This window comes from Carassius auratus, chromosome 21 (genome assembly GCF_003368295.1).
Source record: "Carassius auratus strain Wakin chromosome 21, ASM336829v1, whole genome shotgun sequence".
NCBI lineage: Eukaryota > Metazoa > Chordata > Actinopteri > Cypriniformes > Cyprinidae > Carassius > Carassius auratus.
This window is the reverse complement of record NC_039263.1, coordinates 25,046,602-25,062,121: the sequence shown is the minus strand read 5'-3', so window position 1 is coordinate 25,062,121 and position 15,520 is coordinate 25,046,602. Positions and strand designations below refer to the sequence as shown.

Genomic DNA, 15,520 nt, shown 5'->3' with positions numbered 1-15,520 from the left:
TTTTTTTTTATGGCACCAAGTCAACACAAAGTTGAAAGCAGGATCAAAGATTCTCCAGCACACACGCATTCACAAAATACACAGAGACAGCAGCTCTAACAAGCATCTTGTTATCATGTTCATTAGATTTAGTTGCAAAGTAAAAGTGTTGCTTGTTATATTGGGATTTACAGTGCATATACACACAGAGTCAAGTTTTCAGATTCTCAAAGAGTCACTTGTTTATTTTCACCATAATATCATCATCTTTTATGTTTTGCTGGTTTACTCTCATGCATTTTGTTTTCCAGCAGTCGTCTTTCTGCACGTATTCATGCTCCAGGAAATGAAGAGCTTTGGGAAAATCAGCTGGGGGTCGCTTACTAGCCTCCCGAAATCATGAAGCTTATCTTGCTTTGTTTTATTATGTCAAGTTCAGCTAATCAGTGAGTTCAAACCAGCGTCCACTCAGACCACCAGAATGAAACACTAAAACTGAGCTCTGATAGTAAACTCAGATCAAAATGAAGGTTCTTCATGGTTTCATAGCTGTGTATTTACTCCCTCATCTCAGTTTTGTGTTCTGACTACCTATAAGCCAGCCGTTGTTAGTCCTATGTACTGAAGAGTTAAAACCTCTGACGCATTCAAAGCACTTTTCTGTTTATTTGAGCAAGCTAATATAACAACTTCTGAGTCAACCAATGAGGTAAGTTTGAGAAAGATTCCTGTTAAATCCCCATTTATTTCAGATGCAGACACAGTTAAACCTAAGTCTTTCATATTTTGACCTTGACATCATCTCGACCAGCCCAACAAGCCAACATTGACTGTGAATTTGGATGAGACAATCTATTTGTCCAACCAATTTGATGATGTTAGTGGTGTTAGTGGTTTTAATATATCAGGTATACAGTATCTGCTACACAGCGATGAAAAAACTGGAAAGACCTAATGATCATATGAACAACTATAATGACATTAGATGAATATTGACTAAACATTGACTAATCTGTGTCTATTTTATCTGTCCTTGGGCATTTTAGAGGAAACATCTGAAGTTGATCCTCTACTCAAACTCCATTAAGCCTCACAACTATGAAACATCCATGAAAGAGCCACTAAGCATTTTTTCCCTCTGGGTATAGGTTCAAAGAAACTTCTTATCAACAACCGTTTTTGGCTGTTTAGGTTTCGTGAGTTGCTCTTTGCATTTAAGAAGTTCTTCATATCGTGTTTCTGGGTTTTTAAGCAACAGGGCACAGATGGTTTTCTAAAGAATTATACTAAAAAGTACTTTATGGAACTTCAATAGTATACATCCCTTTGTAGTTTGAATAGGAACTTATTAAACAGTTATCTTTTACAGCAGGATTGAGTCTGTTCTTCAAATTCTTTGAATATTCTGTGCCAGTTTGATCTTTGCTATTGTACCATTTCATGCAAAATTACATTAACATTTAACTTCATGTGCTTGCTTGGACTTTACTGCTGCTTTTTCAGGAGCACCCATCTACCCACACGCCCCTCACATGGATGTCCTTTAGCCATCCGGATAGCTGACGGCCACATGTAAATTAAGCACTCCCTTTGGAAACTGTTGCCATAGAAACTCTCATTAAGAGCCAAGAGACATGAAACATTTGTGTGTTCAGACTCCTCTGAGGATGCTTTGGGTCAGTGTGTGCATCTTATCAATGTGTTCAATATTATTGGTACTCTTGATCATCCTAATTACATCTGACTATTCAGATTGCTACCCAATATTTGAATAAGAATCAGTCAAGTTGGGTTGCCATTTAAGACATGGCAAGGCTCATACATGTTCTATTAAATGGAAAGTCGTAAAGGTCAGATGAGAAAGAGAGAAATGAAAAGAGGGGTAAAGAGAATGGATTTTATTTGTTTTTCTGTGTTAGGGATTTACATGGTAAATGTTAGTCTCAAATGTCAGCATTACTAAATCAGTGAAGAAACCTACAGAGAGAAATTCACGGTGGGCTAGAGAGCTCAATGCACAGCAACTTCAGAAAATACATAGAAAAGGCACCAGCAAATCAAGAAAACATCATCCGTTTGACAACTGATGCTGCAAATACCCACAACACAAACAAATAAAGAATATTATTTGCAGTGAATTTCTTTGTTTGGTTGTTTTGTGAGCATTTGCAGTACTGTGTGGTCAAATTTAAGAAGTTTTTGTAATTTGCATGCACTTTCTTTTCTTTTTGCAGTGCATTTCTTTGGTTGTGTTGTGAGCGTTTACAGTGCTGTGTTGCCAAATTGATGAAGTTGTTTTCTTACTTTGCAGGTGCTTTTTCTATTTGCAGCATGTTGAGCTCGCTTGGCCACCGTAGAAATTACATATTTGACCATTTATTTTGAGCACAAGTGCACTGCCATATCTACCATATCTATGGCAGTAAGTGAACTAACCCAGGAATTGAACCCCAAAATTTAATTATTTCCTTGTGCTTTTTCATGGACCACAAAAAAAGATATTGGACAAAATGTTTACATTTTATACGATGACAGTAAATGGGGACATTTCTGGTGAGGTGCAAAAATGTAATGACAAGTGATAAGGGCAAATCTCACTTCAATTCAATACAGACATACTGAAAATTGAAATTATTGAAAAAATATAATTGAGTTCAGTAAGTCACTCAGGTGTTGACTGAATAACTGTCCCAGGGTGTGTTTCACAAATGCAAACTCAGTCCTGGAGGGCTGATGTCCTGCAGGTTTAGCTCCAACCTGCCTCAACACACCTTCCTGGAGGTTTCTAGGATGTTTAGTAAGAGCTTAATTTGCTGGAAACCAGTGATAATGAAACACTAATGCCCTTTGCTGTGATTGACAGCTTCCCCTTAGTTACTCCATTATATGGAGAGCCAGAATATATAGTTAGAAAAAAAACACTGGATGATGAAAGTCAAATGCATCATAAAAGAGCTGTTCCCAGGTCAGTACAGCTGTCCTGTTAACAATAAACTGTAGCACAGAAACAATAAAACTGATTCTGAACACTCCATTCATGCCAAAGATGTTACAGAGCCACAGAAGAGAAGCATAGAGAGGGAGGATGTGCCTTTCATTTCCTTTGTTGGGAGTATGAGTCACACTAACCTCTCTTCTGACTCCCTTGTTCTCTTTCTCGCAATCATTTAATCAAAATGAATCTATCTGGAAGCATAAGGTTGGGCCATAAACAGAGACAGCCGGAAGCAACCGCACATGCAAGCATGCTGTTTGTATTTTGTCTTTAGATAAAATCTGATTTTCATGATATGGTTTATTATTCATGATCTTTGATAAGGCAAAAATGATTCAGTAAATTATTCACGTGCAGTGTTTTGTTCGGAAGTTTTATTCATTATGTATCATTGTGTTTTATGTAACTCAAAAAACAAACAAAAAAACAAAATGAAATGTTTTTCAAGTTCACCCCAGGAACAGTTGGGTTTCACTTTTTACCCATCGCTTTAAAAAGCAGGAAGACCAACAGGTCATCTCTCTTTTGAGGTGACATCGGTGTCAAAAGCTGAATATTTTACTTCAAAAACTTTCCTCATACTGCGTCCGGCTCACATCAGATGAACTGAGGAAATTTTTATTGGAAAAGAGCCACTCAGACTGAACATGCGAGAACTTTCCACTGCACTCCCTGGGGCGGAAGACGGGTCACTGACACTTGTGCATGTGATGTCATTTCATTAGGACAACAAAGACTGTGAGGATGATGATTATGAAAGATTCTGGTTATTAGAATCATGCAGATTAACAGAAGCACAAAATCATGAACTATAGAACCCCAACCCCAGTTCCTGAATTAATGTCCTATTCTCAAGGAGAATAATAGAATGAAAAATGTTTCAGGGGTAGACACTTGAAAAGATAGGCCTATATTTATCCCTACAATGACACCAAGAGCCTCTCACAATCTCTTCTCATCTGCAAGGGGGTTCCGAATGTCTAACTGCATCTGAAAGTCCCTCAGGGCCAGTAAAAAATATTTAAAATTATTTTCTTGGAAACATTTAATTACATTTAAAAGTATATGTCTTCTAATATTACTAAGAAAATCAGTTTTGCTTATAGTTCCTAGATGTATAAATCTTCAAAACCCTGTGAGAAACATTCCCCATATGTGGTCTTTGACTCCCCCAAGCTGCAATAATCGGTAAGTGCAAAAACGACAGCCACAAACCTTCACATTCTGAAGGAACATTTTATTTAGTTTACACATAAAGGTAATATTTAAATAGACACACCATGCACGTAGAACAATATATACAGATCTTAAAAACAAATAATAATAATTTACACATCTGTGTGAATTACGAAATAGGCCTTTAATGTAAATTGAATTATAAAGGTTTTTTTTTTTTCAAGTGACTTCCAGGTTTATCGCAATGTTTACATCGCGTTTAAGGCCTGAAACATACTCCACACCAGTATGCGAGGAAATACACTTCTAGTAACACAATTTGAATTTCTAGTCCAAGATTGTCAAATCCAATTTATATCACAAGATTTTTCTGGCGCAAGAGTTCATAGCCTACTTTCCATCATAGCATCACGTGAACCACAGTTCCCGCCAAGTTATACCGTTATTTACAACAGTAAAACCTCAATAAATTAACAGGGTTTTCTTAAAACAGTTCAAGAAGCGTTCAGAAACTTTCTTAATTTATTTTTATTGCAACGGTGGCTAGTACCAACTTAAAAACAGTTTTATTTGAAGTAACAGTAACTGTGGTAGGCTAAATATTGCTTTTCGGCGGGAACTATGGTTGCCATAGTAACGGTATGCAGCGGGAACGTCAGAGCGTTTCTCTGAGGTTTTGTCCGTCACTTTTGTGGTCCAAGTCGGTTTTCTTCGGATCCTCGTGTCCGCCGCTGTCAGACTCCTCTTCGATAGTGAAGCGCACATCGGTGACGGAGCTGAGGGAGCTCACGCTGCTCTGCTCCACCGAGCACAGCGCGCACGCCAGAGGCGCGAGGACCCTCCCGCCGTCCAGCGCGCGGCCAGTGCTCAGCATGAACGGCAACGGCGTGGAGCGCAGTGCGGGAAACGCGGGGAGGCTGAAGCTGTGCTTCTTCTGGCTCGCGCCCCACTCGCGCTGCTCCTCCTCGTGCAGAAGCCGGGTGAACGCGTTCGTGCGCCTCTTCTCGCGCCGTTTGGTGCGCAGGTAACCGAGCATAATCGCAGTGAGGAAGACTCCGTAGAAAGACAACACGATGACGATGTACAGATACGCGTTCCTGTCGCTTCCGCCGGACAAGGCAATTCGGTTGGTCTGCTGCGACGAAAGCGCGGAGGCGTTGCGCGCCAACTCCATTACAACGAACGAAACTGTTATCTGTAAAAATACAGACAGAGAGAAAGTTAAAACTTAGTTTTTTCAATGACGTAACGTTAGGCTATAAGTAGTTTTAGTACTGGTGACAATAGTATTATAATAATAATAATAATAATAATAATAATAATAATAATAATAATAATAATAATAATAAATATCCATAATAACAATGAGGTGATTCAAGAATAAATAAAAAACTCCAAACAAAAAATATAATAATTAAAAAAAAATCTGTTAAATGTTTACAACAAAATAGAAAAATGTAAAAAAAAAAGGTTCAGACTAAAACTGGATCAGAAACAACCTAAATGGCGAAAAAACTTTGACAAACATTAATTTTGGAGACTGCAACACAACCGGTTTTAACATCTTAGAAAAAAAAACAGAGGGACTTAACTAACAAAGTAAAAAAAATCGCTTTATAATAACTTTATTAACATAAATTAATCACTCCAATATGTAAACAATATTAAAAAGACATTAACCTATTTATGTTTTAAAGTGCACATTTTAATTAAATGTGTTTGTAATATTGTTTTTATTTATTTTCATGACTTTCTGAGAGTGTCCAGAAAGTCGGTTACTCACCGGGATGTTTCACCCTGGAGCGCGTCCCCGTTCCTCGCTTTATTCGAGTCTCTCGCTTGAAACAGGGTTATTATCTGAGTTCGGTTTAAATAGCGGAGCCATGCGTGGCCACGCGCCAGCAGGGTCTGTGACCGAGGTTGAGAGAGTCGAGATCCTCACGTCCTTCCTCACAGGATTTGAGTCCAGGCCTGAGATGCTTGAGCTCACAGCCACATTTTTATGACGTTTAATGTAGTCCAAGTGCGCAGTGCTGCCAAACGTGCTCATCTATCATCACATAACCAGACAGGCTTGCTTTAGGAAAGCCTCTTATTCAGCAGGACAGCTTGCCTCAAAAAACCCGGAGGAATGGCTTGCACGAATTATGCAGAAATGAATAATTTCGTCTTAAAAGAAATTGAAAGTTTTTTCACCTAATGTTGCTCCAAAAACTGAACTTGATTTTATTCTAAAGCGGTCTAGTTAAAAAAAGGTATAGTTACTCAATATAGAGTAATTTTGGTCACACTGTACATCAATAATTACTGTTTTTGCATTATTTTTAAGGAGTATCTTTAGGGTTGGGGTAAGTGTAGATGTTAATAAGACACAATCTAATTAAATAAAATTAAATTTGTTAGTTGTATCGTTTAGCTGTATCCCTTTTAGCCACAACCAGACCATCTATAAATTTATTGTGTGAGATTTCCGGTCTCATTTGCATCTAGTTATTTTACCTGTACATTAACAGACCATAATGCTGTTTAATATAGGTATTTGTTACTATATTATTTAATTCCTTATCATAATCATAAAGACACAGGGTTATAGCGCAAATAGTTTACTGCACTTTATCGTTCTAGTAATTTATATATATTCAATCAACAATCAAAGAAAATAACTTCAGCATCACAAAAAAAGGTGATAGCTTTATCTAAGTAGCAATCAATTTGCAACAACAACAATGAAATATCATGAGGTAACCTAAATAATTAACGATCATTTAAAAAATATATAAACTGGAAACATTTAAAATGAAAGCTAACATTAATCAAATGTACAGTGGGACTAATGCCATGCCATGTTTGAATAAGGAAAGTTAAGCTGTACCTTATAACCCTACTGACGTAGTTTTCAAGGGTCTCTGAGTCTGATTTAAGTCAGCAGGGAAAGCATGTTAGAATCTATGCCAACCTCATCTGTCTGGCAGTCCATGGAAAGCACCACAGCCTGCCCCCGTCACAACTCTATGACGTTGCAAGTGTTGACAAGCTGCAGCGTGTCAGACAGGTGCTATGCAAAAGTCCTAACCTTCCCAATGCCCCAGTGCAAATTCACTGACTATAGCACCCGAAGGGACAAAAAGGTGAGTACATCGCTGCTGTTCCTTCCACGGAAAATAAATTCTAAAGGGAAGGGATTTCGACCTTCATGAAAGGTGCTTCATGCCTTTCCTGTTTGTTGTTTACTTCTTGACAGTAACGATAGGGAAGAAGTGTGCTATGGAGGCCACATCCTACTCGAAGGGAGATATCATGTGGAGACACTAATATGGACTGACCCCAGCCTGGGGCAGTACTACATATGGAATGGGGACTCTGAGGCTGGTCTTACCTGAGAGTAGAGAGGAACCACTGCCAGCTTTTCCTGACAGAATGAGTTCAAGCTAACACCGATACTGGGCCTGGCATCAGACTGCTCCACCGACTCTGACTGCCGGGGTTCTGGACGTATCTGGACGTAAGAGCACGTATATATACAAAGTGCTCTTACAGGACACAGCAACACTAGGGCTGGGGCTGCCTTCTCCGGGGGCAGTGCCCGCAAGTTCACCACCTGATTCCGGAAAGGCAAGGTAGGAGCCTTGGGTCTAAGGACAACGTGAAAGTAGGTAGGCCACTGTCACACATCCTTGGAAGTCCCCGTCCCAATTGAGCCGGTCAGTAGAGAGATCCCAGGAGGGCACCAGGGGTGGCCTAGGAGGATTCAACCTTCTACCGACATCACCTAAACACAGATGGAGGCACCCAACATGACAACGACATGCCGACACTTGTTCTAAGGGCACTCAGGACAAGCAAAGTGTACCGCGGCACCGTGCCCATCTCTGGACTCGGGAGTGTAACCAGTGCTGAAGTGGTCATATATGAAGCAATAAGAGCAGCGTGACTGTGGCTGCGGATACCATATGCTCTGGATCCTCTGAAAGTGTTTTAGCGGTACGACCGTCCTGCCTCTTGACTGGGCACACTTGTTGGTGAGACGTGCCATCATACTCACTGAATCTAACTTGACACAGAGAAAAGAGATTGTCTGCACAGGGGAGAGCTCGCTTTTTCCAAATTGACCTGAAGCTAGATCACCAGGTCCCTGCTCTCGCAACTGTCGTTGAGAAACTTGAGGATCCTGATGACCACTTCCCGCAATGGGGCAAGGCCACGCTCTGAGACCTTTGTAAAGACACAGGGGGACAGGGACAGCTCGAAGGGGAGGACCCTGTAATGCCATGCCCAACCCTTGAACGCAAACCAAAGGAAGCTCCCAAGATGGGTGGAAACCAAGATGGGTGGTGACAGAAGGTGCCCTTCTGCTCTCTTGAGGAGAGAGAGGCACAATCCCAGCGCTGTCATGGACATACACTCGGCAGTGAAGCCACATGAACCATCCACAAACGGCATCGTCAGCGTGCTGGAAGCCAGACACTGAAGACGACGATTGTGGCTTTTTCAGTAGAAGACAGGTAATGACCACACCCAGAGAACACAGCCGGAGCAGCATCTTTAAAAAGTCATGAGTCGACAGTGATCAGAAGCTGCTCTTTTAGATTAACACCAGGGGAATCGCTGAGGTTACAGGGACACCGCTGAATGTGTCGTTAACGCCTCCCCGAACAGCTCTTCTTTCAGCACACGAGAGAATTCGCCTGGTAAATGTCGAGTTTCCTTCATTCACTTGGGTCTGAAGCAAGAATCTGATGAGTGGATGCACCTGTCCGCTTATTTATGCGACCCGTATGCACTGGGAGTGCTCAACATGCAAAATCCACTAGCCAAATTGCATTGGGGTTTTGTCTTAATCAGAGAGGATTCGGGATCCCAAGTAAGACCCCTAATGTCATCACAACATAACTCAGAGTCACAGACATAGATAACTGATAGAAACTAATGAATATGTGTTGTATTTTCAAGTCAAATGTTTTAAAATCATTGATATTACGTTACTTTCATTCACTGCATCTTTTAATATAAGTGCATTTATTTTACTGCAACTGGAAAATTATTGAACGTATTTATACTCGTATCTTCTTAAGTACTTTAAATGACTTGAAGGAGTGTGTGTTTCACACTAAATGGGTTTCAGGGCGACTGGAGACCCAGGTGAGGTTTGTAACTGAGTGAAACCTGAAAAAATGCTGTTTAGGGCCACAGAGACGCACAAACAGCCAGCCATGACTACAATACAGGAAAACAGCGCGTAATTACGCCTGTTAGTGTGTGTGTGTTGTGTGTGTGTGTGTCCTGGGACTCACAAAGACGCACTATTCGCTGCTCAGACGCCCCTCTCCCATTGCCGTGGAAACGCAGACATACAGAGAGCGCTTTGTCATCACACTTTCCCACACACACACACACACACACACACACACACACACACACACACACACACACAGTGTTCATCAGCTCTCCGGCGCCCCTACAGCTGCAGATCATCCAGCAGATCTTCAGTCTCTTATTCATCAGAAAAACACAATGCTTATTTGATGAAGCCAGTGTAAAGTGCAAAAACATCTTTTAGTGAAACTATTTTTACATTTATTTAATGTATTTGTATTTTAAATGCTCTTAAACCTGGTATTAAGTGAAGCATAATTATATATAATAATTATGTTATTATTTTACAACATTATATATTATTATCATTTTATTATATTGTTTTAGTTGTTGTTAGCTTTAAATATTTAATGAAATGTGCAACATTGTTGAACTCCAGTGCGTTGGAAGTGTTTTTTTATTTCTTTCATGAAATTAGAAATCATACTGGATCCTGTAAACTTGTGAGAAGACATGAAGAACCAGAGCAGTGTGTGTGTGTGTGTGTGTGTGTGTGTGTGTGTGTGCGTGCGTGTGTGTGGTGTATGTGTGTGTGCTGTAGATTCATGAAATCATGGGAAAGAAATAATCAGAGTTTGTCTAGAAGTCGTGCTGACAGAAAGCAGATGTCACTGTCAGTGACACACACACACACACACACACCACACACACTATATTAACAAACATATTTAAACCCATTTCTGAATTGTTTTTATCATTCTTGGAGTTTCAGAGAGGAGTGACAATGATAGTCAAGTATGCACTCAACACCCAACTTATTGATATTTTAACTTCTTGTTTTTATTTTATTATTTATACATTTTTCCTTTAATATTATTTTAATTATTGTTTATTTAATTTACTTTAATATTTTACTGTTTCTTTTATTTTTGTCTGTAATATTTTACTTTATATTTGTTATTTACATTTGTTTATTTTAAAGCTTTGACTCATTTTTTTATAACTGTATTTATTTTTCGTTTATTAGAGTTTTCTTAAACATTTTTATTTAATGTATTTTTTCAATCATAAAGTGCTCTAAATCTGGTTGATCTGAAGTTTCTCTGATCAGTGTTTCAGTGTTTGATCTGATTGTCTAAAGCAAGTTCCCGTCCCTCTGACCCCGTCGCCCCATAATTCCGGCCGTGACCCCGTGACTCTGTATGTACAGGTTTTTAATGGCGGATGCTAAATACAGTATTGTGTTGAGAATCCGCCTCATCGTCTCACGCAGGAAGCTGTGGTTTGTTCAGTACAGAGGAATGTTTCCTGCGCTCGTTTTCTCTGCAGGATATTCTTGTTCCAGCTTTTTGTTTGGACTGAAGCAGTTTATTTTTAGCAATGTAAACCCTGTCACTCTATTGTTGGCCATTTGATGGATGGATATTTGATTTGGGCCTGTAACCTTGAAATCACACACAGATAAACACATAATTAAACATGCATTTATAAAAATAAATATAGAAATATATAATACATAAATAAATTTTGATAACTATATATTTTTTTTTGTCTTGAATAGTTGTCAATATTCTAATTTAAATTTGTAAATTTTATTTAGTTTTTTCTTTTAATACGTATAATATTTTTAATTTTCAATAATTAGATTTTTAGATTTTTATCTAATTAATTTGTTATTGTAATAAAAAAATCATAGTGTATTGTTTATTTTATGCTCATATTTGGTTAATTTATTAATTTTTTATTTGTTTTATTTTAATTTAATATTACATTTTTTATACTTTTATAATTTATTGTCTATTTTCGTGAGTCAGAAAAATAAACTTAATTCAAAAAGAAAAAATCAAAATCGAAATCGAACACTCCCTTAGTTTTAATAAATCAGAAAATGAGTTTTAATATCTTCAATCGTTTTGCTTCTCAAGTATATGCCTCTTGAGTTTTTCAGCACTGCACTATTATTATGAATTAGTGCAACAATCGTTAGAAAGAAGGAGATGTTTCTAGACTCGGAGCATCTGTGTAGAAATAAATCATCCTTAATTCAGTAGAGTCACCAGGAAGCAATTTTCTCTCTTTATTTGAAAGCGCTTTGCTAATTTGGCCTTGTTTTTTGTAGTTCAGAGGAATTTTGCTAAAAGCCAGGTCTGCTGTTCTTGTCACAGATGTCACGAAATCCTGGACCACCCTGGAGTACCTCCTCAGAGCCGGTCTCTCCAGATCCTCCCTAAAATACCATAATCTGTGCTTTCATACCATTTCTTTTTCCTTTAGATGCATATTTCTACTCATATTTTCAGGATCATGTCCACACATTAAACAGGCTGGTTTTGCTGCTGTCCCTTTGAAGTCTTTATGTAATTGACCTCTGTTATGATCAGGTCATTTACATAGTTGGAGTAAATGTGGGCGGTCCTAGTGGGTGTTGGTGTGAATGTGGGCGGTCTTATGTTAATGAGTTCATAGTTGTGATGTCTGTAAATGGTGATTTCTGAATTAATTTGTAGTTTAGTTTCCATGAATGTGAAATGAGCATTGAAATCTGTATAATAAAGCAGAAACATGAGATGAAAATGAGAAAATATTGCCTCAGCAGCTAGCTGAAATAAGTACTAAAATGACTAAAGTGGAATAAATATAAAGTTACGTTTAAATATAAACAATTATAAAGACAAAAATGGTTACATACAATAGGAATATTCCCAAAACTTTGTTGAAATCTTTTAAAAAATGCAAATGCAAATGATTGGGTGGTGATGTGTACATGTGGGCGGTCTTATGTTAATGAGCTGATCGTTGTGATGTCATAATCATGATGTTTTTTAAACATCAAACTTTTATATCAAAATAAAAAAGTCATTTAAAACACTCTAAAAGGAAAATATATGATATCAGATGCCATATAAAGACATATGTTATTGTATATATATATATATTATTGTGTGTTAAACATTAAGATCCAAACGAGTCTGTTAGAACAGATAAAACACTTAAAACCACTGTTTCTGTGTTCTGCTGCCACTTTTCATGAGATCAATTTTCATATTCTTAACCATTCTGTGTGTGTGTGTGTGTGTGTGTGTGTGTGTGTGTGTGTGTGTGTTGTCAGCTGCTGTCAGTAGGCCGTCTGGTCCTCATCTTTCTCCTCACACACACACAGCTTCACAAAAGAGCTCTGTGGCAAATAAACACCATCAGTCTTCTAAGGTCTCGGTTAACGACTAACCCTTAATTAACTACAAGACTGAGAGACTGCAGGAACTCCAGCAGAACCAGTTTCCCACAATCACTCGGCCAAAAACCAGCATCCTGTCATCATTTACTGCTAAACACCATTGTCCTTCTCGCTGAACACGAAAGAGAACGTTTAGCAGAATGTCCAGACTCATCTTTACCATACAATGAGGCAGACGTGCATTAAAATTAAGTATTAAATATTTAAAGTGCATTATAGTGCATGGAGCAGTGTTGTTATTGGAAAATCATTAAATTGTTAAATTAAATTAAATAGAAATGTCGTGCAACTGAAATAATAAATAATCAATTAATAAATGAAGGCTTAATTGAAATGAAAAAAAAAGATTAAAATAATACAGAAATATTGGCTGAAAAAACTAAATAGAAATATTAACTTGGCATAATAACTGAAAAGTGCTAAAACTGCGAAAACAATAAGATTAATAAAACTGAAATATAAAAAATAATTAAATCTAATTAGAATTGTTTACAAAAATTGTAAAAAGGCACAAAAAAACAAATAACAAATAAAAAACTCAAAATTAAAAATTTAAATATAGCCTTGGCATCTAACTGGACATAAGATGAAGTATTAAAATTACTCAAACTGAAATAAAAAAGTTCTATAGAAATATTTAAATAAAATGGAAAAAATAAAGTATAAATATTAAATGAAAAACAAAAACCAGAAAATATAAAATGTTGCCTCTGCAAATAAATGATATATGTATAAGTACTAAAATTAATAAAACTAAAATAAAAAATAAAGCTAAAAAAAAATATATGATAATAAAAAGCATAAAAAACTATTAGGAAAATGAAAACAGATTTTTTTATTTATAAAAGCTTATTTAAAATAGAAATCAATAATAATATGACTAATATTAACACCGATGTAGGCTAAAATTCTAATATTTTTACAGGAATTTAGTTTGTACTTTTCTTCCCTGATAGAAATGGTCTACTTTTGTGTTTCTTTGGTGAAAACATGAGGAATGAGATGAGTTTGAGTGAATAGTGATGGAACTGTGTAATATTTTGGGTGAATTCCCACCAAATCTCGATTCATAAAATCCTCCAGCACATGCATGTTAATTAATAAATTATTTTAATAAATTTACAAAACCTTTCTATTCTCTTAGCTCCGTTGAACCACTTTTTATTTATTTTACCATATTAAAATCATCAGAATATCCCATCAGTTCCTCAGAATGATTTTCAGTGTGTGACAGTAATTCACTTTCTGCTCTTAAACAGAAAGCCTTTATTTAATATCTCCTTCCGCTCTCCTTCGGTCTCTCTGTGACATTTTCTGATATTTGCATGAAGCCGTCGGGAGACAACGGCGTCAGCGGCTTAATCAGAATTACAGAGAGAGAGACGATTGTGTCCTTAAAACAAAAACAGAGCGAGAGGGAAGCAAACTTGTGCCAAATCACAATTCCTGCTGGATGTGTGTACTGTCGGGGGAATTAGGGAGCCCACAATTAAGCATATGGGCATTAAGATAATTGTCAGTTGTGTTGGCGAACGTGATGGCAGACAGATGGACCAGACTCAGCCCGCTCTCCGCTCGGCACCATGGGACATTACTTTGGATTTTACCTGCCTGAATAAATTCACAGTGTTTTCACCAGAAGAGGAAGAAGAAAGATTAGAGAGAGAGAGAGAGAGAGAGAGAGAGAGAGAGAGAGTTTGGCTGTGCTCACAGACTGAACACTGTTTCTGAAGTGTGTGTTGTGTATAGTTTGTGAATTTTGATGACATGCAGTAATGTATTTGGTCAAATGTGGAGTATACAGTACAAGAAACATGCTGTGCATGCATGCAAAACACAAACTATATATATATATATATATATATATATATATATATATATATATTATTATTATTATTATTATTATTATTATTTAAATATTTTAAATATTTTTTATTACTAACTCTTTCTTGAAAATATACTTTTTTTCAATAAATGATCATTTAATTTTTTTGTTTTTATTAATATTTTTATTTAGACTTAAAAATTGTAAAAAGAGATTTTACATTTATAAATGGTCATTTTTAACTTTTCGTTTTGTATTTTTATCTCTTGACTGATTACATTTTTGTTTTAAGTGTATTCTTTTTTTTCATTAATATTTAAAAAATAGAATACATTTTGTAATTAATAAATAATCATCAGAATTTTTATTACTTATATTTTTGTCTTTTGTTACTAATATAATAATACATTTTTCTTATATATAAATTATTATTTTCAACTTTTTATTTTAATTGTATTTTTTATTTTTTCTTGACTAGTTAATTTGTATAATGTTTTATCTTTCCATTAATATTAAGAACAATTTTTTTATTAACTGCATTTTTGTCTTTCTTAATTCGTATTCCATTTTATTTATATTATTTATATTTGAAAAATATTTTTTTGAGTAATTATATTTATACATTTATATATATATATATATATATATATATATATATATATATATATATATATATATATATATATATATATATATGTGTGTGTGTGTGTGTGTGTGTGTGTGTGTGTGTGTGTGTGTTTAATCTTTAATCTTTTAATCTTTAATCTCTTTCTATTATCTTTAAATGTAATTTAACTTGTCATTTAACCAAAACCTTGATTCACTTTGGAAGTGGCATGCTACGTGCATTGCATTATGGCATACATTATTCTGCACAATGTGGATTATATATTATATTTTACTCCATGCATGTGGAAAATGAGTGTAATGTGCAGGATCTGGAGTGCAGACTGCAGAAGGAGAGAGAGGGTGATGTGAAATGGAGGTGTGTTGTGTG

The 15,520-nt window shown here is 36.4% G+C and overlaps 2 protein-coding genes across 4 annotated transcripts in view; one reads left to right on the top strand and one right to left on the bottom strand.

Annotated features, from left to right (window-relative positions):
- Positions 1-15,520, top strand: part of tcf4 (transcription factor 4) — a 162,976-nt gene that overhangs the window by 135,143 nt on the left and 12,313 nt on the right. The window lies entirely within an intron of this gene.
- LOC113039090 (potassium voltage-gated channel subfamily E member 4-like) lies at positions 4,191-6,324 on the bottom strand. Its single transcript, XM_026196990.1, has 2 exons — positions 5,934-6,324; positions 4,191-5,345 (listed from the first exon to the last, which is right to left on the bottom strand). The coding sequence occupies exon 2, from the start codon at positions 5,322-5,324 to the stop codon at positions 4,806-4,808; it is 519 nt and encodes a 172-aa protein (XP_026052775.1). The 5' UTR covers positions 5,325-5,345; positions 5,934-6,324; the 3' UTR covers positions 4,191-4,805.